General features: G+C 42.9%; 1 protein-coding gene and 1 pseudogene across 2 annotated transcripts in view; one reads left to right on the top strand and one right to left on the bottom strand.

Annotated features, from left to right (window-relative positions):
• Positions 1–21,992, bottom strand: part of Igf2bp3 (insulin like growth factor 2 mRNA binding protein 3) — a 147,888-nt gene extending 125,896 nt beyond the window's left edge. Inside the window, exons 1-2 of one of the 2 annotated variants that reach the window (XM_004839557.4) lie at positions 21,330–21,992; positions 20,159–20,219 (exon numbers count right to left, since the gene is read on the bottom strand). In XM_004839557.4, the coding sequence (XP_004839614.1) occupies positions 20,159–20,219; positions 21,330–21,504 (236 nt within the window). In that variant the 5' untranslated portion in view covers positions 21,505–21,992. Of the gene's footprint in view, positions 1–20,158; positions 20,220–20,537; positions 20,826–21,329 lie in introns of those variants that run through there. The other variant, XM_021254126.2, reaches the window with a different exon arrangement.
• Positions 5,536–6,414, top strand: LOC106008926 (integral membrane protein 2B pseudogene; annotated as a pseudogene).
• Positions 21,993–25,989: the final 3,997 nt, after the last annotated feature.

The raw sequence follows: 25,989 nt of genomic DNA, 5'->3' as shown, positions 1-25,989 counted from the left end.
TAATAAAAGTCAATATCTGGTCCTTTAACCACCACTATTAATGATTGTCATCTTTTAGGTGAGCTTAATAACATGAGCCCAAACAACCTTAATTATCATATAGAAGACTGGGAACTCCGAATTTACCCTAATTACTATGTCTGCGAACACAGCTGTCCCCATGAAGCACTGAAGAGTCAAAAGCAGTTCATCGGGTTCTTTGGTGAGCAGATCTCAAAATTAACCTAAGCATCAACCCTTCCACAATAATCCCAAATAACCACCTGGTAAATGGCATGAACTAAACTGATGGAGCCCCTAAAGTTAAACACCCAAAGAGCAAGAATAATACAGTCACTCCCTTAGACATGCAGGCTGCTTCCAAAACTCCTTTAGGCTCAGCCTCAAGATCATACTGCTTGACACTTCAGCATCTTTTAATCCTAACTAAACAGCTTGTAGTTCCTAAATACATATCAGGATGTAACGCACTTACATGCCTTGACTCCTGCTGTCCCTTCTGCTCCTTCCAGCCTTACTGCCTGCTTAGCCTCTGTTTTTCTCCACATCCCTCTCTGAATTCATTTCTGGCTACCTGTACCAACACCTAGGTGAAGCCTAATTTCACACCCCCACACCCCAACCCCCCATGTTTCTTAGGGAATCCCAAATACACTCATATCACCTGTTTACAACTTCTCTTTAATTGCAGAAATTTTAACTGACCTTTAGGATCACTGTTACAGCACACCACTGCTATGATCGAAAACAGAAATATCCACCCATGGACCCAGCCAGAAAAAAGTGAAAGCCACTGCTCTACAGGTATTTTTCTCTAGGATGACGTTCTTATCCGTTTTCGTCCCTGAAACCTAGATTGGAATCAAGTATTAACACAGGTGCTCAATCTGTACTTAAGCCATAAAGAATGAATTTATTCTCAAACACAAAAGGCAGAAATAGGGACTTCCAGGAAGACAGCGGAGTGGTGAACAGCACAGAAACAGCCTCCCTAAGATTGTCTAGATGCTGGAATATAGCAACAAAAGGAAGAGAAGGAGGGAAGTCGGTCCCCTAGACCTAGCAAGGATCTAAAATGAGAACTGAAGCCCACAAGGAGAGCGGAGACATCTCAAAGGAGAAGAAGGAGATGCCAAGTGGCATTTTTTCCCTGAGCCCTGTCTCACTGCATGGGTGGGGCAGCTCGAACCTGCAGATGCACTGTGACTACTGAAGGCCCCAGAAGCCTCCGTGAGGAAATGCACAGGTGGAAGACAGCAGCAGACACAGAGGACTGCAGTGACTGGTGGGTTATTTGGGTTCAAATGTCCCCCAGGGGAGGGCAATTGGCCATTGAGAATCTTGGAGAGGGCTCAGCTGAGAACTCAGAGCACCTGTAGGTTGGGTCCCTCTAGCGGCCCCAAATGTCAAAGTGAGGCACAACTGAGTTTAAGCCAGCAGGGAGCTGAGCTCAAAGTCAGGAGGAGAGACACAGAGTATTGCATGTTGAACAAACTGGGTTCCAGCCTAACAAGCAGAAATCAGACTGAACTTCAGTGGAACTAAAGGTGCAGGCCTGTGGGATTATCCACTACCCCGCCTTAAATCTATGGCTGGCTTGCTGGGATTAATCAACACTGACCTGGGCTCTGCTGCCCACTCTGTCTTCCAGTGACAACAGAGACATGACCTGAAGGGGAGTTTTGTTTTGTTTTGGTTTTTGTTTGTTCTTATTTTTATATAAATGTGAACATTATTTCTAGCTTTTTGTAGTTCTTTTGTTGTTTTTCTCTCTTCCATCTCTTTCCTTATCTTCACCAGTTTCCCAAAGTTTGCCTACTCTTCTTTTGTTCTCCAGTCTTCTTTCTAATATATTCCTGTTCTATTTCTTTATTTTTTCTGCCATCCCTTTTTAACTTTCTCCCCTGAGGGTAAAATTGCCATAAAGAGGGCATACATAATGTATATAATATTATCTTGTTTTAGATTTTGTTATACAACTACAGATACAAGTGGCAAATTAATAGTTACCACACTTTGTCATTTTCTATGCTGTTTGATAGTATTATTATTGCTCATTGTAACACTTCAGCCAAAGTGACCTAATTGTTTTAATAAGTTGTTCTTCCTCCTATGCTAAGGCTGAGATTGTCTAAGGGTCATAAACAATACCATAGGCCAGTGCCAAAGAACCAGGGGCTAGGCCAAATAGGCTGCAACTTCTCATCCCCAATATTAAAGAGGTAGGATCTTGCAACAGACTCAAAATCCAAAAGCCAGTTATACCTAGAAGACATCTCTGAGAAGTAGTAATTTCCTAAGGATTTTCAATACTAGCAACAAAGCTATCTGCCATTAGCAATTTACAAGCATCAATCCAGGAATTAAACTGAGAGAAAAAAAAAAAAAGCCAGAGGTCAATGAGGTGAACAGTGCGAAGGCCACCCACCTGGACTCACTGAAGTGGTAACAAGCGGAAGTAACAAAGCAGATGAATTAGTCTCCAGAAAAAAAATCAAATCAGAAATACTCTCAGAGGAAAGAAGAGACAAGAAAATAGAAGGAAAAAAAAACAGGAAACAAAGCTTTCGTATTTAAGTAGGGGAAGAGGAGTCAAAGGGAGTGGGGAATGGGAAAAAAAGAAGCTAGATATATTGTGTACATACAAATTCCCTATGATGAATATTATATCTAAAATGAACCAATAAAGGTTTTGCTTAAAAAAAAACTAATAATAATCTCTCAGATAACTACAGAGATAGTGACCATAATAAAGGACATGGTTAGTGACTCTAGAGCAGATACAGATAAAAAAAAAAAATAGAGGAGCTTAGAAAATTATGGAAACCATGAATGCTCAACACAGGAAAGAAATAGAATCTATGTAACAGATAAAAACAGATATCCAGGAGATTAAAATTTCCACTGAAAGGGCCAGGGATTTAGCTCAGTGGTTTTGAAGCCTGCTGCACAACCGCAAGGACCCAAATTCAATCCCTGTACAAAAAAAAAAAAAAAATTCCGCTGAAAGTATATGCAGCAGAATGAGCCAATGTGGAAACAGAATATCAAATATAAAAAACAGGGGGGCTGGGGATTTAGTTCAGTGGTTCCAGCGCCTGCCTCGCAAGCATAAGGTCCCGAGTTCGATCTCCGGTATCAAAAAAAATAAAATAAAAATAAAAAACAAGGGCTGGGAATTTAGCTCAGTGGTGCCACCACCTGCCTCACAAGCGCAAGGTCCTGAATTTGATCCCTGTTATCAAAAAAATAAATAAATAAATAAAACAAACCCAGGATTGCAGTTAGCACCATGAAAAGAAAGATTTCTTAAAAACAGCAAGGGAAAAAAAAATAAAATAAAATCAAAATAACAAGGGACCATGAAAAATCAATCCAACAGCTGCTAGGTGATGCGAAGAAGAATAACATAAGATTGATAAAAATAAATGAAAAAATAGGAAATAGTGAAAATGACATAAAAATCCTGTTCACATCGACCAGGGATTTAGCTCAGTGGCACTGCACCTGCCTCACAAGAGCAAGGTCCCGAGTTCGATCCTGACACACACACACACATACACAAAAACCTGTTCACAGAAGTAGTAGCAGAAAATTGCCCAAACAGAGAAAAAGAACTTGACATACAGATAAGTGAGGCATATAGAACTCCAACTAGCCATGATCAAAAAAAATCTACATCAAGGCATATAATATTCAAGATTCCATTATTGCAACACAAGAACAGAATATTAAAAGCTGTTGGAGAAAAGAAACACATCATCTATAAAGGAAAGCCCATGAGAATCACTGTAGACTTCTCAACATAAACCCTCAAGGCAAGAAGAGTTTGGAGTGAAGTATTTCAAGCCCTAAAAGAAAACAATCTCCAACTCAGATTGATGTACCCTCAAAACTATCTTTCAAAACTGATGAATTAAGATACTTCCATGACAAAGAACACCTGAAGAAATTCATGACCACCATACCAGCACTCCAAAAAGTTCTGAAGGATGTTCTAGAAAGAGATAACAAGAACTACAACCCCATAAACCACAACAGAATGAATCCACCAGGCAAGGCAAGTAATTAAACGGGGGTGGGGGACCAACAACAGGAAAATAACATGACAAGGACAAGTCAGTACGTATCAGTTATAACCATCTATGTAAATGGTCTCTCAATGCACCAATCTAAAGAAAGAGACTGGCAGAATGGATCAAGAAGCAAGATCCAACAATGTGCTGTACACAAGAAACACATTTAATTCAAAAACAATTCATAGGCTTAAAGTCAAAGGATGGAAAACAATATTTGATGTGACAGGAACCTGGAAAAAGCAGGAATAGCTATTCATTTTGCAGACAAAGTGGATTTGAAGCCATGACTGATTAAGAAAGACAAAGAAGGTCACTACATCCTTATAAAGGGAACAATCCAAGAGGAAAAGACATCATAAATACATATATACACCAAACACCAGTGCATCCAGCTACAAAAAACAAACATTAACGGACAGGAAAAATCAAATAAGCACTAATACAGTTATGATGGGGGACCTCAATACCCCACCATCACAATAGTCATATCAACTAGACAAAAACAAAAATCTACAAAGAAATATTAGAATTGAACCAAACTTTTGAACAAATGAGCTTAGTAGATGTCTACAGTGTTCCACCCCACAATATCAGAATACACATTCTTCTCAGCTGCACATGGGACATTCTCTAAAATAGACCACATACTATCTCATAAAGGATACTTAAGTAAATGTAAAGAAATCAAAATTATCCCATGCATATTATCAGACGATAGTGCAATGAAATTGGAAATCAATGGCAAAAGAAACCACAAGAACTTCATAAACAAATGGAAATTATGTAACAACCTCCTGAATAATCAATGGGTCACAGATGAAATTAAAGAAGTAATTAGTTTCTACAATTAAATGATAATGCCTATACAACACACCAGAATGTATGGGACACAATAAAAGCAGTTCTATGAGAGAAATTCATAGTGGTGAAGTCCCATATCAGAAAAACAGAAAGAAAGAAAAAAAAGAAAAACAGAGCAAGCTCAAATAAACCTAATGTTAAACCTCAAACTTCTAGAAAAAGAACAAGTCAAGCCCAAAGCTGATATAAGGCATGAAATTATAAAGATCAGAGCAGAAATTAATGTAGTGGACACTAAGAAAACAATACAAAGAATCAATGAATCGAAGAGTTGATTCTGTGAAAGACTAAATAAAATTGACAAACCCTCAGCCATCCTTATCAAAAGGAAAAGACTCAAATCCATGCAATTAGGAATAAAAAGGGTGAAGTCACAACAGATCCTGCAGAAATTCAGAAGATCATCAATACCTACCTTCAAAAACCTGTATTCTAATGAGATGGAAAACACAGAAGAAATGGACAGATTCCTGGGTACATATGAATTACCAAAGCTGAATTAAGAAGATTTAAAAATTCTAAGTAAGAGTCCCAGCCCGAGCCTAGTCGAGGAGGCTGCACCTCCAGCCCTCCCCGGGGCGCCCCAGGCCGCCCCATGGTGACGGTGACAGTGACATTCAACTCAGCTCTGGCCCAGAAGAAGGCCAAGAAGGACAAGCCCAAGAGCGGCGAGGAGGCGCTCATCATCCCTCCAGACACCGTCGCCGTGGACTGCAAGGACCCAGATGATGTGGGACCAGTTGGCCAAAGAAGAGCCTGGTGTTGGTGCATGTGCTTTGGACTAGCATTTATGCTTGCAGGAGTCATTCTAGAAGCATACCTGTACAAATATTTTGCACTTCAACCAGGTGACGTGTACTACTGCAGAATAAAGTACATCAAAGATGATGTCATCTTAAATGAGCATTCTGCAGATACCCCAGCTGCTCGCTACCAGACAATTGAAGAAAATATTAAGATCTTTAAAGAAGATGAGGTTGAATTCATCAGTGTGCCTGTCCCAGGATTTGCAGATAGTGATCCTGCCAACATTGTTCATGACTTTAACAAGAAACTCATTGCCTATTTAGATCTTAACCTGGATAAGTGCTGCATGATTCCTCGGAATACTTCCATTTTTATGCCTCCTAGAAACCTGTTGGAATTACTCATTAACATCAAGGCTGGAACCTATTTGCCTCAGTCATACCTGATTCATGAACACATGGTTATTACTGATCGAATTGAAAACATCGATCATCTGGGTTTCTTTATTTATCGACTGTGTCATGACAAGGAAACTTACAAATTGCAACGCAGAGAAACTATTAAAGGCATTCAGAAACGTGAAGCCAGCAACTGTGTCACAATTCAGCATTTTGAAAACAAATTTGCCGTGGAAACTTTAATTTGCTCTTAAACACTCAAGAAAAACATGAAGACAAATTTAATGCCACAGCATAACCCCACCCTTTGTATTTTGTGCAGTGATTTTTTTTTTTTTTGGTACCAGGGATTGAACTCAGGACCTTGTACTTTTGAGGCAGGCGCTGGAACCACTGAGCCAAATCCCCGGCCCCTGCAGTGATTATTTTTTAAAATCTTCTTTCATGTAAGTACCAAACAGGGCCTCACTATCTTTTCATCTCATTAATTCAATTAAAACCATTATCTTTAAAAAAAATTTCTAAAGAAACCACTATCAATGAAGATAAAGATGTAATAATTAAAAACCTGCCAACAAAGAAAAGCCTAAGGTCCTGACAGATTCACTGCTGAATTCTACAAGAAATTTTTTTATTTTATTTTATTTGTACCAGGGATCAAACTTGGGTCCTTGCGCTTATGAGGCAGGTGGCGGAACCACTGAGCTAAATCCCCGGCTCTACAAGAAATTTAGAGATCTAAGGCCAATTCTCAATTTAAAGAAACTGAAAAGGAAGCAATACTCTGAAATTCACACCTGGAAGCAACCATTACCCTGATACCAAAACCAAAGAAAGAGCCAGCCAAAAAAGAGAACTACAGGCCAATCTCCTTAATGAGCATAGATACAAAAATCCCCAATAAGATACTAGCAAACAGAATGCAGCAAGTCATCAGGAAGATCATACACCACGACCAAGTAGGATTCATCCCAGGAATACAGCAATGGCTCAACATATGCAAATCAGTAAATGTAATACACCATATTAACAGAAAGCATCTGACAAGTCCAACGCCCATTCATGATAAAACCCTACAGAAAATTGGAATAAAAGGTCTTTACCTCGGACTAGGGATTTAGCTCAGTGGTTTCGCCACCTGCTGCGCAAGGGCAAGGACTCAACTTCAATTCCCAGTACCAGAAAAAAAAAAGGGTAGATAGATTCCATTTACTACAAACCAATAGCCAACATCATACGAAATGAAGAAAAACTGAAAGCTTTCATTCTAAAAGCAGGAACAAGAAAGGATGTCCACTATCACCACTCTTATTCAGGATAGACATTGATGAGAGCAATTAGACAAGACATAAGGAATAAGGGTAGGAAAGGAAGAAGTTAAATTATTATCTCCAGATGACATAATACTCTACATAGAAGATCCCAAACACTCCAACAAAAAACTTCTAGATTTAATAACCAAATTCAGCAGCATAGCTGGATACAAAGTCAACACTCAAAAATCAGCATTCTTGTACACAAATAAACTCACTCAGAGAGAAATTACGGAAACCACACCTTTCACAATAGCATCCAAAAGAATGAAATACTTAGGAATCAATCTAAGGAAGGAAGTAAAAGACCTTTACAGTACTCTGAAAAAGGAGATTGAAGAGGATATCAGAAAATGGAAAGATATCCCTTGTTCTTGAGCAGAAATACCGATATAGTGAAAATGGCTAAACTTCAAAATTGTTACACAGATTTAATACAATCCAGATCTAAATACCAATAGCATATTTCACAGAATTTGAGAAAACAATCCTAAAATCCAGTTGAACCAGAAGAGACCTAGAATAGCAAAAGCAATTCTGGACAACAAAGGCAGGGCAGGGGGCATCAGAATCCCTCACTTGAAATCATATTACAAAGCTACTGTGATAAAAACAGCATGGTGGGCTGGAGATTTAGCTCAGTGGTTCTGCTGCCTGCCTGGCAAGTGCAAAGTCCAGAGTTTGATGCCCAGTACCAAAACAAAAACAAAACAACAACATCAAAAAAACCCCAGCATGGTACTGGCCAAAGAAAAGACCCATGGATCAATGGAACAGATTAGAAGATGCAGAAACAACTCCAAACATATTCAGCCACCTTATCTTTGACAAAAGGGCCAAACATCTTCACTAGAAGAAAGATAGCCTCTTTAATAAATGGTACTGGAAAAACTGGCTTTCCACATTCTAAAGATTAAAAGTAGATCCATATCTTTCACCACACATTACACTAAAATTGAAGTCAATCAAAGATCTAAATATTAAAATATAAACACTAAATCTGCTGGAGGATAGAATGGGTAGAATTCTTGAAGACAAAGGTATAGGCAAAGACTTTATGAACAAAACCCTGATCACACAAGAAACATCACAAAGAATCAACAACTGGGATCCCATCTTATTTAAAAGCTTTTGCACAGCAAAAGAAACCACCAACAGAGTGAAGTGACAACCTACAATGTGGGAAAAAATTTTGCCAGGTGTTCCTCAAAGGATTAATATCTAGACTATATAAAGCACTCAAAAAAATCAGGCCCCCAAATTTAAAGACCCAATCCAAAATTAGGCATTTGAAATGAACAGACATTTCTCAGACACAGAAGTACAAACAGCAAATAAATATATGAAAAAATGTTCAACATCACTGGTCCTTTGAGAGATGCAAATTAAAACAACTCTGAGATTCCATCTCACTCCAGAAAGAATGACTACTATTGAGAAATCAACCAGTAACAAACACTGGCGGGGCTGTGAGGAAAAAAAAGAAATCCTCTTCACTGTTGGTGGGAGTGTAGACTGGTGCAACCTGTGTGGAAATCAGTGTGGAGATTCCTCAAAAAACTAAAACTCGAGGTTCCATTTGACCCCACTATTCCCCTTCTTTTTTTTTTTTTTTTGGTACTGGGGCTCGAACTTGGGAACTTCTGCTTGTGAGGCAGGCCCTGGAACCACTGAGCTAAATCCCTGGCCCCACCATTCCGCTTCTTGGCATCTTTCCAAAAGAATTAAAAGCATTATACCACAGCAATATACACACACCCATGTTTCTAGTGTCACAATTTGTAATAGCTAAATCTTAGAAACAGACCAAATGCTCATAACCGATGAATAGATGAAGAATGGTTTTTATATACAATGGAGTACAACTCTGCCATAAAGAAGGATAAGCTTGAGACATTTCTAGGTAAATGGTTGCACCTTGAGACTATACTCTTAAGTGAAATAAAGCTGACACACGTGTTTAAATACCACATTGTTTCTCTGCTATGAGAAATCAAAAGTGTAAATATGATCCAATTGGGAAATGGGAAGAAAATGTTCAAATGAGAAGAGGAACAAGGGAAGAGGAAAAGGGGCAAGAAGGAAGGGACAAGAAAAAAACAATAGAAAGAAGAAAATTAAAACAAAGCTTTTGTAAATAAGGGGGGGGGAAGAGGAGTGGAAGGGAGGGAAGGGGAGTGGGGAAGAAAAGAAACAAGATATATCATGTACAGGTACAGATTCCCTATGATGAATGTGATCATTATGTATATCTACAAGGTACCCATTAAAAAATGCAGAAATAGGTAAACTAGTGCGCGCTCTCTCTCTCTCTCACACACACACACTCTCTCACACACACACACACATTTAACTTGCCAAAGAAAGGGCAAAACCTTCTCCATTTTTGCAGAACTGGCTGATATACAGCCAGCTGGGCACAATGACACATGCTGTAGTCCTGCCTACTTGGGAGCTTGAGGCAGGAGGATCCTCTGACCCCAGAAGTTCAAGGACAGTCCTAGCAATGCAGGGAAGCCATATCTCAAAAACACACAGGGCTAGCGACACAGCTCAGTGGTAGAATGCTTGCCCAGCATGTGCAAGACACTAAGTTTAAACCCCAGCACACAAAATTAATTTAAATAAAAAGGAAAATAGTCATTTAAGGAATCATCAGGGAGAACTCAATCACTTTTCAAACAGTTTTATCACCACCACTGGTTCTCTTAACTAAGCTCGCTCATCTGAGTAGCTAGGATGGCAAGCTGAATAGTGCCTTCTTTTAGAAGCTAATTCTTAATCAAATTTCTCCTTAGAATATGATTCAATAATGTTCTCACTATAAGAAGCTGCTGATAGTTAATGAGGTAAGATTGAAAACTCAGGGGCTGGAGATTTAGCTCAGTGGTTCCACCTCCTGCCTCACAAGTGCAAGGATCTGAGTTCAATCCCAGGTACCAAAAAAAAAAAAAGAAAACTCAATGTGTTGGGTGCAGCAGAGCATGAGCACTAGATATTCAAACTGTGTTATGAGAACTTAAATCTTTATAGCTTAATTTTTACATACAAGGTGCAGAAATGAAATGAGACACAGACTTGTGAGTCAGCCCAACATCTCTGATAGAAGACTAACCCTGTTCTTAGAATTAGTAAGTCTCAATGCTTGAAAAGACAGTTTTTAAATTCTCACTTCACACTCCACATAAGAAACTTTCTTTGTTGTCAAATTATAACTAACCACATCAACATAAGAAATGTGATGGTTTCACTTTTGGGCAGTTTGTTTATTTTCCTTTTTTTTGCTCAGTACTTTCAAATTTAAATGTGCATATCTTTTAACACAGCAATTTCCAATCTAACAATTTATAAAAATCCCACGCTGGGGTTGTAGCTCAGCGATAAGAGTGCTTACCTAGCATGTGCTGGGTTCAAAACCTGCCTTCTCCCCTCCCCAGCACACACAAAAAATTTTAAGTCACACTATAAACAACACAATTTGTTATAGTAAAAAATGTTTGTGGATACAGGAAAAAAAAGGTTTCTGGATATATGCCTAGAAGAATTTCTGCAAAACAGTACATCAAGTAACCAATAGTAAGGCCTGGAACATACAAGGAGAAAGTGAGGATTGAAAAACAAGTATTTTTCACTTTCATCCTCCTCCCTTAGTCTTGTGAGGGCTGGGATTACAGGTGTAAGTCACCAAGCCTGGCAAGTGGATCCCAAGTTCAAGACAAGCCTGGGAAATTTATTGTGATTCTGTCTCACAATGATAGATGGATGGATGGATGGACAGATGGACGGAGAACTGAGGATATGGCTCAGTGGTACAGAACTTGCCCAGCGTGGGCAAGGCTTTGGGTTTAATCCTCAGTACTGCAAAGAGGAAAGGAGACAGCCAGATGTGGTGGCACTCGGGAGGGCTGAGGCAGTGATAGGGTAGCCTGGGGCTACATGGTGAATTCAAGGACAGCCTGAACTGCACAGCAAGACCCTGTCTCAAAAAAGACCAAACAACAGACACTGACCACTGACATGTCCTTCTGCAAGCCAGGGTTCTACAGAATTTGCTAACAAGCTGGAATAAATGGGCCTAACAGAGTCCATGTAGGACACTTGTGCCTGTTTTGCAATCTTAGAACACACTCCCATGAATCATAATCACCCTCCTGAGACAAAACCCTGGCCTCTCTCTCTCTGTGGCCTCTGTCTCCCTCTCACATCTTTGGCCCCCTCTTTGCAATTCATTTACAGTAAGATGAAGCTGCTTAAAAATATATTAAGGCAAAAAAAAGTTTCATTTTCTGTCTTAAAACAGGATGTTTGAATGTATTTATTTTATAATAAGCCCCAATTCCAGACTCCCCCTACCCTGTCTTTTTCCTGCAGTAAGACAATAAACCAACCCTTCAAAGAAGCCAAACAAGATTTCCATGCTTCAGAGAAAGCAAGAAACAGGACATCTCCGGTCTGACTTGCAAGTGCAAACACGACCTGAGCTGCTGTGTAAGCTTCTTTGAGGATTTGAAGAAGTTAAATGGGAGGAATAAAGGCAGGTAGGGCAGAGCTGTAGGGTCCAGAAATGGGCTCCACTAATGAATCACCTGTGGGACCTCAGGCAGGTCATCTCTCGTGGGGCTTTATGGAGAATCCTTGGGTAAAGCAACCAAAACCACAAAAGAATCTATAGTTATATCATTATTAGTTCGCCCTTCTGAAAACAGATGTTTGATGCATTCTGAAAGTAGTAGTACTTTATTGATCAAAGGACTTTCAAAGAAAGTCTTGAAAGGAATTTTTCGGGCCAAATCTTGTGTGTCAAAATCAACTGATCTAACATATCACCAAATTTTGGCAACTGTTATCACCCTCAAAGATAGAATACTAATTTGGCGAACATGCTCTCTACGAGGAACAGATCTTTAAATATGCAAAACTGAGGGAATTTAGGTATTTCCAAAAGGTTTTATTTCCCACAGCAAAATTTTTATGAGTAAAATGAAAAGAATGCTTAATTTATGCCAGTATCCTAAAATAACAGTGATTAAAGTATTTTAAAACTAGCTCTCATGATTCCATAAATGTTTTGGCCCATAGTTTCAACCTTTGCTTGTCAAATCATTACATACTTAGACCACCAAATAAAAGCATTGGGCTTGACTGCCACTGTTTTGGAAGCTAAGACAGCTTCAGAGAATTTCCCAGCTGTATGTTAATAAAAAGCAGAATGACTTGTCTATAAGAAAGTGAGCTCACAGCTGCCAAAATATCGTTGAAATACATGAGGGTAGGCCAAGGACCAGATGTCACAAACAGGTCCTGTCCACTGTGTAAGAGCTGCCAAACTTAACAAGACTTCCATCGCTAATTACAAACAGAATATGCTCAGAGATGTTTCTAGAAATTAAAACAAACCAAAATCCAGCAAATGCATTCTGGAAAAATGGCTGCAAAATCCATAAATCCAACTACTTGCAGCAGAGCCAGAAGGATGAGGTGTGTACTACCCCCACTCACTCACTCATTCGCCTAAGTAACAAATGCCCTGTAGTATCCTGCACAGTTGACTACACCGTTCTTTACCTGCTTTCTTCACTTCTGCAAACAGTTCTGTTTGCTTTCCTGTGCCTGACCATTCTCCCTCACTGTGCTTTACTGGCCTCTTCTTCCTCCTAGAGCCTCAGACTCCATCCCTTGGGGACCTTGTCCAATTCCCTGGTTTCAAATACCACAAGCTAATGAAGCCCTTAATTTTCAACTCTGCTTCTTACTTTCCTTTGAGCTCCGGACTAATTTATCCCACTGCCTTCTCAACTTCTTCATTTAAATTTTCTAGTTAAGTATTAGAAACAGAATATGCCAAAAGCAATGTTCCCTATTTCCACTCAAGAATTTGCTCCTCCTCCAGTGTTCTCCATTTTGGTAAACGGTATTAATTTATACCCAACTGCTCTGACCAAAAAAATCTTGTCATCATTGATTCTTCTCAAATTTCTCATCTAACCCATCATTGCTTCTTAGAAATGTATAGAGAACGGTCACTACTCTTTACCTCCACAGATAATACCATCATCTCCTCCCCAGATAGTACAATGGGGAGTGGCTCCCAATGCAAGCATTTTTGAAGGCACTATTGGCCTCTCCCAATTTGTGGAAGATAATCTAAAGATGACCACCAACATTCCTTCCTCTCTGTACACACATGACACTCTACCATCCAAAGACAGTCTATTTCCATCTCACCCTAGAACCTAGGACAGCCTGATGACTTGCTCTGATCAATGAAATGGGACAAAAACAATCCTGCGTCTATAGCCTTTAAGAAGACTAGGAGCTTCCACTTTAAGCTAGGTGGTCAGTCACTGTGCTTTAAGAAAAAAAAAAATGCAGGCATCTGGTTATGGTGGCACAGGCCTGTAATCCCACCACTCTGGGAGGCTGAGGCAGAAGGACTGCAAATTCAAAGCCCAGCCTGGCAACTCAGCCACTTAGGGAGACTCAGTCTCAAAATTTTAAAAATTATAAAAGAGCTGGAGAATATAGTTCAGTGTGACGGTCTTGGGTTCAATCCTCAATACCGCAAACAAATAGACAAATTCAGGCTACTATTGAATGTTGAGATATGTGGAGAAAAGTCACAGAGGAGTTACATGAGTGAAGCCCGTTATGACCTTTTAGCTCTCCTCAGCAAATGACCCAAAAGGATACCATGGGGACTGAACCAACCACCTAACAAGACTCATGGAATCAGGAGAAAGAGTTAGCTGTTCACCTGTAATCCCAGTACTCTGGGAGGCTAAGGCAGAAGGGGTGCAAGTTCAAGACCAGCCTGGGCAGCCTGGTGATTTAGTAAGATCCTGTCTCAAAATTCAAAAGAAAGAATCATGAGAAATAATAGTTGTTTGGCTGAAATCCCTACACTTTTGAGGCAAGAGGATCAGAACTTCCAGCCCAGCCTAGGCAACTTAGCTACTTAGTGAGACTCTGTCAAAATAAAGAAAAAAAAGAAAGGAAGGAAGAAACAAAGAAACAGAAACAAAGCAAAGCAAAGAAGCGAAGGAAGGGCTGGAGGTGGAGATATAGCTCAGTGGTAAAATACCCCTGGGGTTCCATCCCCAGTACCAGAAAAAGAGATGGACAGAAAGACAGACACTGATTAGTTTTTTTGAGCCATTAAGTCTCACAGAAGAGATAACTGAAATACCATTGCACTAAGAGATAATGCCTGACATTCTGACATTCTAAGAACTTGAGACTTCTTCTGTTTATAGTACTAGATTTTTCTTAGAATATTTCCATGATAATTTCAAATTATTTCCTAATCAAAATTAAATGGCTTTAGGGTAATTCTCTAACATATGTACAGTTGATGCATATGTATTCCCCTTCAGGGCAATAAAATTCACACACCATGTTAATATTTACAACTGTGTTTATTTACCAATACTGAACCCTTGCCAAACAGCAACTTCAGACTATGATAAATTACACACTCAATTTTAAAGAACCACTCAAAACTATGCTTGCCAACAACCTTCAAGCAAAATCCTGGTGTCCAAGCCAATTTGTAAACATCAGAGTTACAGGACAGAGATTCTAAGAATGCCAATCCTATCTTTGATCACTGCTACCACACTGCCACCTCCCGTCTTCTGACTCAGGAAGCTTGAATCAACAGTGGATAAAGGAAACTCAGCTAAGAATAGGACAGCTAACCATCTTTCCACCTCTCCTTCCTCCCAGACCAAACCAACTGCCAGAGTTGCTCAATGGATAATTCATACCTTTCAAAAATTAGTTACTGGGCCGGGGATTTAGCTCAGTGGTTTTGCTCCCCACTGCGCAAGCACAAGGACCTGAGTTCGATCCCAGGTACCAAAAAAAACAACAACAAAAAATTAGTTACTGCTAGAAAAGCTGCTGCCTGAATACTGCTAAGGACAATTACAATGCAGTCACCTCAAATCGATGAAGGTGGGTCCACAGCTTCATTTTTAATGTAAAATCCCAGTCCTATAAGAGGGCAATTGCAGCAGAGTGGCTCATTAAGCATTTCACAGCCTAGTAAAAGTAATCCCTCACTTGCTGATGCCTAAAAGAAGTACACAGGCAAAAGCAACTGAGCTACCACCATATCTCAGAAAAATTCAAGTCAGCTCCTTACAGGGCAAACCTCAGATCTCTAATTCCAAAGGGTATTTTTAAGCCTTAGCTGATAACCCATTTATTTCAAACAGAAGTAAAACCTCAGAACAAAATATGCCCCTTGCAGTTTGTTATAATGGCCTGAACAGATAAAGTCAGTGACCACACAAATCAAAAGAAAAGCCACAAACAGAAGCCAAGACTCTCAATTCCCACTGGCACCAGGCAAATGTCATGTTTCCATAACATCTTCTCTAGTTCATGGTGCATAGCCATATGGTAGAAACTACTTATCAACAGTCACTTTCTAAAATTTCTATTAAGGTCAAAGTAAGAAATCTTTCAAACTGTATGCTGTTGAGAAAATATGAAACCAAGAAAAATCCCTCCAGCTACAACCACTTAAGCAATTGCTGATCTTATACTGAGCACTCCGAAGATAACTCTGCTTGTAATTCTTTACCGAGTTCCTAATAGTCAGAACTTCAAGTATCTGCATGTGTGAGAAACTTGCCAATTTACAAGATTCACCTGTACCACACTGACAAGGACCAGCGCAGCTATTCATACCTACATTCAAAAGTTCAGCGGGAAAAACAGCTTTTGATATCTAAGACTCTGAATTCGGACCCACAGCAAAGGGTCATATGCCCTGGCTAATGGGCACATAGGTGGTCATGGCTCCATCCTATTTTATAATTAACAGCTATTAAAATGCAACACTAGCTTTTAAATAGCCACTTAAAAGTCAAGGTACATTTAAAACCCCAGTGACTTTTATAATTCTGTCTACTTTATGTAGTAAACACAAGATTCTAATATGAAAGTAATTTCTTCAATTTATTTTTTAAGGAAACAAGAACATTTGAGTTTAGGTACCATAGTCTGTTTTAAAGGAAACAAATTAGAAAAATATCTGTAATATTCTATTTTTCTCTTTTAGTGAAATATATCTATACATATAATCTTAAGGACACAACTAAATTGTAAGTTTGATAAAAATTGATTCAGCTATTAAAAACTGAAAATATGAAAATTTCAGAATTTTAAAGTCATAGAAATTTAACTAAAACCACCATCCTGGGGCTGGGAATGTATAGTTCCGTGGTAGAGCACTTGCCTTTTATGTGTGAGGCTCCAGGTTTGATCCCCGGCATGAAAAAGAGAAAGAGAGAGAAAAACTACCACCATCCTTAGTTTCTCCATGCCAGCAATTTTGCCATTCCCTCTCCCATGCCCAACAGCCCACACACAAAAACAAGAAACAGTGCTCGTGCTATTTATGGAATCACAGAGGGGCTTATACAAGGTCCCACAAGATACCAGAGGCTCTTTCAACCAAATTCAGCTACAGTCTTTCCAAGTCACAACTATTTCCACATTCACCTTTACCTCAGAAAGAGAGAGAAATTTAAGCCTATACCACAAAGTCATCACCCCATGTTGACTCTTTTACATTTGGAACCTAACACGTAACACTATCACAGATATCCAATGTAATCTTCATTCCGGATGCAAAGGACCTCAATCTCATCATAGTACTGCTATAATCTTCCCCACCTGAAGGATATCTGAATGCAGAAAAGCCACATTCCTTCCACATTCCCTTCAGACTTCAGTAATCGGGAACTAAGCTCAGTCCAAACCAACTCAACAATACCCCTTCCTGAAGGGGTCCCGCCCAACCCAGCCTGCAGTAAGAGTCAGACCAGCCTGTCAAACATCCAATCACCTTCTAGGCCTGCTCCCTGTTTGGTGAGTACAAGTCCATTCATCCATCTCAGAGCGCTGCCATAAGCATTCTCTAGCACCAGGTTCCCAGCATGCCTTGCATAGCAGGTATAAATGTCTTGGCTGTACCAGTGGGCATGCCTGCATCAGATACGCACATGATGACAGGACAGAGGAATGAAATGACTGCTAATCCTAAAGAACTCCACCCCAAAATCCTGCTGGCTGACTTGGCAAAGACTGATCTGCAACAATCAACTCACTATTAAAGCAATCATGAGGACCACTTCTTAACCTTGCCATAAGGACTGGGCATGTAGTCACCAGGGTGCCTTCTTGGCTCCAAAAATGTATGCAGATGGTGGAATGGTCCAGGTAAGGAAAACTGCACCATAGCTCCAAAGTTAAAACAAAACTGTAATATAAATTTCCAGTGAATTTCTCTCAGGACAGAAACAAGGCTCTATATTTGTTTTAACATTTCAGTACAAGCATTTACAATACTCAATTGTTCTCTTAATTCAGTAAAAAGAAAAAATTCTGTACTCAGTCCTATGTACTTTGCTAGCAAGTGTATCATTTAAAATCCTGAGCGTTTTAGCTAGTGAAAAATGTACTTAAAATTTAACCTACATTGTTAATAAATTGAAGAAGCTTTTAATAATAAATATTTGCTGCTACTGGTAACATTTTATCAAATGAGAAACTTCTGTTCGTTATGAAGTAACAAGTTAACTAAGTATGTTTTAGACTTGGGAAAAAAATCTTTTTGGGGGGTGGGGGGATACTGTAGATAGAACCAGGGCCTTATATTCTGAATTCCATCCCCAGCCTTTTTTTTATTTTGAGAAGGATTTCACAAAAATTGCCCAAGCTAGGCTTGAACTTGGGCAAAAGCCTCTAAGAATATAAACAGTTGTTACCAGACAATGTTTCTAATTTAATTCCCTACACATGGGGGAGAAATTAACACCAGATTGGAAAGGAAAAGAAGAGGATAAGGCAAATTACAAGCAGGTCAATGAAATGTACCTGGAAAACTCAAGATATTTAATATTTTAAATTTAAAAACTCCCAAATATTGAAATGTCAGTCCTTCCAATACAATTATTTGCCTATTTTTTATTCAACATTTTATGAAAACTAAAGGCTGGAGATGGAGCTAACAGTGAAGCACTTGCCTAGCAGGCTCAAAGCCCTGGGTTCTATCCCCAGCACTGAAGGGAAAAAAAAAAAAAAGTCAGAAAACTAAGACACACTGGCTAAACCTGCAACCAATGAGAATTTGCACAGCATGCCTGAAGTTTTTCCCAAGGTAGCCAATTCACATATTATGCCTTTAAAAATTCTTTTTAAAGGGTTGATTTCTCCCTCAATTTTTCAATTCCTGCAAAATGAAGATCAAGTTAGATACTTTTCAGCACATATCTATTACTTTAGAAGCTTTAAGAATCACATCCTACTATATCATTTGACCCCTAAAAATTCCCCACTAGAACTAAATCAGATCCTTCAGATATCTTTCCAATTATTCTCATGAAAATTAAGTACACAGAAATCCATAAAAATCCAGATCAGCTCATTCTTAAAAACAGTTCTTGTAGGGCTGGGGATTTAGCTCAGTGTTTCTGCTGCCTGCCCTGCAAGCTCAAGGACTTGAGTTCAATCCCCGTTACCAAAAAAACCCCAAAAAACCAAAAAACAGTTCTTGTAAAAATGCTTTACCTGGAAGAGAGTTCAAATTAGAAACAGGAATACGGGTGACATTTTTGTCCTCACCTAATTTTTTAAAAAATTTTTATTAGTACACGTTTGCAGTACACCATGATTACATGCACTGTAGGGGACTGGTATAGTACATAACACATTTCAATTCCCTTCTCTTCTCCCCATCCCCCTGTCACTATCTATCTGGAGAGCAAATCCTCCTGCCCTCCAGAGCACACAGTCGCACCAATTCTTAACCAGATACAGGCAGCCCTGGTTTGAATTAACTTCAAGCTTATTGTTTGGCCCGGTGGGGGTGGGGTGGAGGTGGGGGTGGGAGGAGAGAAGGCAGAAACTCTAACCCTACTGTGCAAAACCCAAAATAGGGCAAACCAACCCCAGCACCACTGGGAGGGACCAGCGCCTTTCCAGTTAAACGTTACAGAGCTTTAGATTGGCCTGCGCTAGAGAAAGGAGCCATTTCTCCAAAATAATTGAGTGGCTGAAACTGTCTGCAAATATTTTGTAAAGCGACACGCTACATATGCTCTCAGAGGAGCGAAAACCCACTGCTGAAGTAACACTAATCTTCCAGTCTTCGCCATCTCTCGGTGGTTATTTGTAAGCAAAAATACACCAAGGAATGGGGTGAGCATAGACAAAGGCAGTGTTTGCAGAAACCTGCATAACTTTGGAATGAGAGGACTTCTGAGCATTTGCTCAGTATTCTAATACCCACTGTTGCACTAACAGAGTAAAGGCAAATTCCTTTCCTCTCAGAGGCACCCACCATGGCCTCCTAACCCGGACAGAGGGGAAGACACGCTGCACCCGGGCATGCGGACAGCTGCTTTCACCTCTCCTGATCATTCACTGCCTCCTAAAATCTTGCAGATTGCCGAAGACTGCTGGTTGAGACTTTGATTTCCTGTTGTAGCAACTTGACCTGCTCTGCAGAGAACATTTGTTGGGAGAGTTTCCTACATACTCAGACTCGATTCCTTCCCACGATTATCACCAACACACACCCCTACCATAAATTTAAACGCAAGGGTAAAAAACGGGAAATGCCAAGCCATACTGTAGCCCCATAAATGTAAAGCGAAAAAAAAGTTGTTTTCAACTGCGTAGCGTCTCCCCCCCCGCCCCCGGCCCGCCGCAATGATGCGGTGAGAACAGAAAAAAATTGGCTCACCTTTGCCTTTTGGGGACCGAGTGTTCAACTTCTATGGGCTTCCCGTGCAGTTCCATTTTACCTGCGGACATAGGAGAGATGAGACCATGGGCCAACTTCGGCGGTCCTCCCCGCCCTAAGGACCTGCACAGCTTAATAACTGGAGACACAAATGGCTCCGGAGACTCAGCCGAAGAGAAGCCAGGCGCCGCGTGGGTGGAAAGAGGACCCCTTAGCGTGGGTGAGGGCTGGAGAGCGAGATCAACCGTGGCACCACTTCTTTGGTGACATTCTAGCCTCTGTTTCTCTCGCCCACTCAAAGAGTCACCCAACCCCACCAGGCCTGCAAAAGCGACCTGGCCCCTGTCCCGCCTCCCAGCACACTCCCCATAGGACAAACTCGGGCAGAGGGGGTGCTGGCTTTCTTCAGGTGGGGTGCCCCGAGCTTCCTCTCTGGTTTAAACCAGGCCCAGATGGAACACTTGGTGGTGGGGTTGGAGAGGACCCGAATGCCAGTAAGGGGTCGGGGCCAGCAGCCTAGGAGGGAGAGAAAGGGCGAACGGCCAGAGGTGCAGCTCAGCACAGGTCGAACCAGGCGCCACCGGCAGCCCGAGTCGATAAAAGGGAAGCCGAAAAGCACGGGGCTCCCAAGGAGGACCCCAGCGCGGGCTTCCCCTTGGGCGTCCGAGCCCCGCCTGCCGCCGCGCCGCGCGTGTCCCTGGGCCCGAGCGCACCGCCCCGGAGGCCGCAGCCCCACGCCGGGGCCGAGGAGCGGCGGGCGGCGCGGCTACGGCCGCGACTCCCCCGGCGACTGGCGGCCGCCCCCGCCCACCTGGCCCGGCGAGGCGGAGCAGGGACGCCGGGGCAATCGCGCCCCTCCAGCGAGGCACAGCCGCGGCCTCACTGCGCGGCGGGGTCGAGGCCACTTTCCGCCCCACACGCCCCGAGACAGCGAAGCCAGCGCCGCCTGTCAAGACTGAGAGAAGCGGGAAGGAACGACGGGCGGCGAGCGCGCTCGGGGCCGAGGCCGGCGGGGCCGGGGCCTGGAGCCGGGCGCGGCGCGGGGACAGCGCCTGCTGGAGCCCGCGCCGACCTCGCGGGCCAGCCTGGCCCGGGAGCGCAGCCGCGGCCCCAGCCCGGGCGAGGCCGAGGGGCACGGGGGACTCGCCCGCCGCCCGCCCGCGGGCCCCACCTGAGAGCGCCTCGATAGCCTTGAGGGCCCAGCCCTCGTCCGGGCAGTCCACGAATGCGTAGCCCGTCTTCACCAGGAAGGGTCCCGACACCGGGATCTTGGCGTCCTTGAAGATACTTTCTAGGTCCGAGGGGGCGGCGTTCTCGCTGAGGTTTCCAATGTACAGTTTGTTCATTGTGAAGAGTGGTTGGTTTTTAAAAAAATTAATGAGGAAAACCAAAAATTAAAACCACCCACAGTGATGGATAGATCCGGCGGGTTTTGTTTCCCCTCGTCTTCTCGCCTTTAAAATACACAGCACAGTAAGAAGCAAGAGCAAGAACGAGGAGCGGAAAATCAGATCCGAAGGTCTTGTTTTCCCTTTTCTGGATATTAAAAAAAGGAGAAAGAAAAAAAAAAACCTAGCTACAACCCGAACGCTACGACGAGTCTTCCTAACTCTGAGGAGGCGGGATTAGCAAGAGAAAGGAGGAGGAAGGAGGAGGGGGAAAAACTACTTTTTGTCTCTTCCTCCCCAACCCCTTTGGCACGGCCAGCGGACTGTGAAAATATCACACTACGTGCGGCAGGCGCCGCCTCCCCAGAAGAACCCCGAAGGGTGACTGGCAGGAGGGACGGGAGGGGAGGAGGAGGAGGGAGGCGCAGGAGGCGGAAAAAATCCGCTCCGAGTGTCCGGCTTTTTGAATGAGCCACGTGTTCAAACTACAAATCAACGTCTCACGTGAGGAATCCCAGTGCAATAAGAGCGGGTTTCGGAGGAAAGGAAAAAAAAGGGCGAGCGAACGAGAGGAAGAGGGGGAGGGGAAACGAGCTGGGGCGGGGGACCCTGAGGTGGGAGTGGAGGAGGGGGATATGCTCAAGCGGCCGCAGCCGGGGCGCAGAGGGGCGTGCGGCGCGGGGAGCTGATGGTCACCGCCCGAGTTTAGTGAGGGTCATCTGGTCGGAGCGGATCCGAGGAGGGCAGGAGGGTTAGAATACTGATTGTTTTTTCTTTTAAATACGAGATTATAACTAAACAGTGCCTCAGCTCTAGTTGCTGTGATTTTAATCATTCGATTTATAAAAATCAGTTAACAAAACCAAAGAGTCATAATCTCGAAGTCGCCTGCTGGCTTTGATGACAAGAGAAGTGTAAGCCGGCCAAGCACGGAGCACGTTTCCAAGGCTGGCAAGGACGGAAGCACACGGGGGGGGGGGGGGACGCGCCCCTCCCTCTGCACCCTCACCGGGCCTCGGGGGGAGCGGGGCGCCTGGAAGGTGGGGGAGGGGAGCCCGCGGCGTCCTGGGCGGGTGGCTAGCGACACCTCCTCCGCCTCCGCTCGCGGTGGCTCTGGGCTGCGCGTTTGCCATTGGTTGCTCGATTCAGAAAAGGATCGGGATAAATGAGGCCGGGGGCGGGCTTGGCCACGGCTGGGGGAGGGGAGCGCAGGGGCGGTGGTTCCAGGCGCGGGCCTGGGGCCGTGGGGGGCCTGGGCTGCAGGCGAAGTCCAAGTGGGGAAAGTCCGTACTTAAAGGGAAACCCTTTTGCCCGGTGGTTTCTAGAGGGGAGGGAGAGGGTAGGTCGGTAGTTAAAATAATTTTAGTTGGAGAACTTGGGACTCAAACAGGAAGACCGCTCTGGGTCACCCCTAGGTGGTATTCGCACTTGAAAAACTGTTCGAGTCTCTTTGCCTGCATTTAACCATGCGAGCCATTCATAATTTTCCTTGTATGTAACGAGTGCAATGGTTGGGGGTGGAGGGTCTGAGCCCGGTGGAGCCTTCCTGGGCCAACAAACTGAGCTGGAGACCAGGAATACGGAAAGGAAAGCAGTGCTGGCGATCTTGTGGAAATCTCTGTCGTTTAATGGTTGTGTACTCACACCAAGGATTCATTTTGCACCAAATAACTGTGATGTATTTTTAATAGGTATTTCATAGAAAAGATACAAAATGCTAATTTTTAGAAAGTGAAATTCTATACAGCGTGAAAATATAAACTGACTTCGTATTTTTATTAGTAGAAAAATGTGCATAGAGAAATACTGTGATTTACAATGGAACATCTTCAGTAATTGACAACTGTTACAGCGCTTCTTTGACTAAATCATACGTAGCACGTAAGCGTATTTTCCTATCAAAAGATGAATGGCAGACTTATCTTTAAAGCATGAGGAATATTGTAAAATATAAAATGTAGTTAAATTTTTCTTTTAAAAAGCATTTATGACGATTTTTCTAAGTCACCGGAAGCTCTCAGGTCATCCATTTTAAATGCAACTGTTCTAACTGGTTTTTCTTTCTTACCAAGCATATCCAACTTTATAAACGTAAACACACTTTCACAGTATTTTCGTTTCCGTTTAATTCAGTGAAATGTTTTCATTTCATGAGAGGGGACAAACAAGTTCTTGTATCACAGAGTTTAGAACTGTATTATTTTTCAATCCGAAAAGTACATTTTGGTGGTAAACTTTGTCCTTATGGTATAAAGTTTAACTTTTTAGAAGCTTATTTTTCTATTTCATGCTTTCTAAAAGAGAAACTCTGTTCAGAAAAGAAAAAAAAAAGTATTCTTGTGCCTTCCGTTGATTCAAAATGTCTGTTAAAAATATGAATTTGTTTATGTACCTGTTGCATGTGATCAAAAGCTATTTTGAGAAATATGCTTTTTTTCACATTTGCTTTTCTAAAAGATACCTTTAAAAGTCTTGATCACTGAACTCTTAATTTTTCCTAAGAACAAATTTTGTATGTCCACCTTGCTTACAAAGTACATGGAATGGTGGCTTGTGGATTGTTAACTGTACTTGGCTCTTATTAAAACTGAGACCTAAGGAAATAACTACTTTTAAAGCATGGGATAAATTGTTTATTTTCCATAAATACTACTAGCCCGTGCTTATCTGTCACTATCAAACAAACCGAACAGCTGGAATTTAAAACAAGTATGTGCTGTTTTGATGAAATATGTTCCTGGGACTCCTGTGAACTTAATCTGTGTATTATTGTAACAAACTGGATACTCCATCCAGGACCTTAAAAACACACACGAGTAATATAACCTCAGACATCAAAAAAAGGAGGTGGATACAGCCCACTTCCAATCTTCCAAGCATTTAAGAAATAAGTATATATTCGGGGGCTAAATAAAAGGATTATGGATTTCTTTTACTGCACTTCAAGAACAAAAATTTCTTCGGTGAATTTTCAAAAACGAATATACGATCCGTGTAACTTCCAGTTTTTAATGATTCTCACACAAATTAACTGCACATGGGCTATTCCAGGTTCTTCCTGAGACAGTTGTAGTTTCTAATTAATATTAATTCCTCCAAGGAAGAACTTCACCTAGGCTTTTTACTCTTTTGGACAGCTACTCCCTTTCCTTATCTGCTGAGCTGAAGGCAGTAAAGCTGGAGAAACGGAAGGTCAGTTACCGATGCATATCCACAGGTTGAGGGTGAGAGCTGGGCAGGCTGAGAGCAAAAGCAACCCTAGGGCTCCCCCTCCCCACACCCGGCCGCCGAGACCCGAACGCGGTGGACACACAATGCCCAACGCTCGTCTGGGCCTCTCCTGGGCTCTGATCTGCTTAAACCAGAGGAGTGATCGGTGGTAACCTGGCTCTCCCCTTCCTCCGCAGTCTACAGTTCATTTTTGTTTAAAATTTTTTAAAATGGTGGCCCCGGAGATGGGAGGGGGTTTATTTAGTTTCCTTTTGCCTCTAGCTTTGCCCAGGGAAAGAAGGCGGGATCCGCGCAGCTCACCCTGGGGAAGGTCTTCCGTGGGCCCCGGCCCCTGGGCCTCCCTTCCCTTGGCTCTGCGGAGGGACGGCAGAGCGCGAGGCCCGGACAGACAGGAGGCCCCGGGGGGCTCCGGGGCTCCCCCCCGGTACGATCCCACCTGAGAGCCTCCAGGCGAGAGCCGCGGGGACCGACGGGCAGCGCGCGTCCAGCGACCCCTCCGCACCTCCGGCCTCCGTTTCTACACGCGAGCAGCGCTCTGGAGCACGAGGATGCTCGGTACCCACGGAGAGAGGACAGGAAGCCCTCGCCGATCTCCTGTCTCTCCCATGGGCGGGGCCCGGCCGCCAGACGGCGCGCAAACGCGCCCAGGGCGGGGCTCCGGCGCAGCTTCGCCGACTCCAAGAGCCCAACTTCAGCAACCGGCGCCGGGAGAGACCCCACCCCTGGAAAGGGCGTTCCCGCTCCCGATTGGTGAGAGAAGGAGCCAATCATCGTCGGCTGGCTCCGCCGGAGCGGTTTGTTGGTTCCCATTCATTGGCCCGGGAGCCGCCCTTTGGGTTTCCATCTTTTGTGGCGCGAAAATAACCCTTTGCTCCCTTGTAGGTTTTGTTGTGGTGGAGGTGTGGGGTGGGGTCCCCCTCTTCTGTCTCTCATTCTCCCAGCCCTTTAACTGCTAGCCGCAGCCCCAGCCCCCAGGGGAGAAAGGGAGGGTGGGACGGAGTCGGGCTCTGGGAGCGCCGCCCGCCTTTGGCTGACCGACTATGTGGTGCCCGCGCCCCCTCCCCTCCCCCACGCCCGGCGCCCGGAGGTCCCGGCTTTCCGGCTTCGTCGCCTGCATCTTAGCGTTCATGTGTTTTCTTTTTTTTTTTTAATGTAAAACAACCACAACAAAATACGTTTCCAAGTGCCTGAACTTTTCCTGAGCTCCCCTGG

The sequence above is a fragment of the Heterocephalus glaber genome, unplaced genomic scaffold, assembly GCF_053883595.1.
Source record: "Heterocephalus glaber isolate CG9 unplaced genomic scaffold, H.glaber_assembly_v1.0 deba00000676, whole genome shotgun sequence".
Taxonomy (NCBI): Eukaryota; Metazoa; Chordata; class Mammalia; order Rodentia; family Bathyergidae; genus Heterocephalus; species Heterocephalus glaber.
The sequence above is the reverse complement of the archived record's forward strand: the minus strand, read 5'-3'. Positions and strand labels throughout refer to the sequence as shown.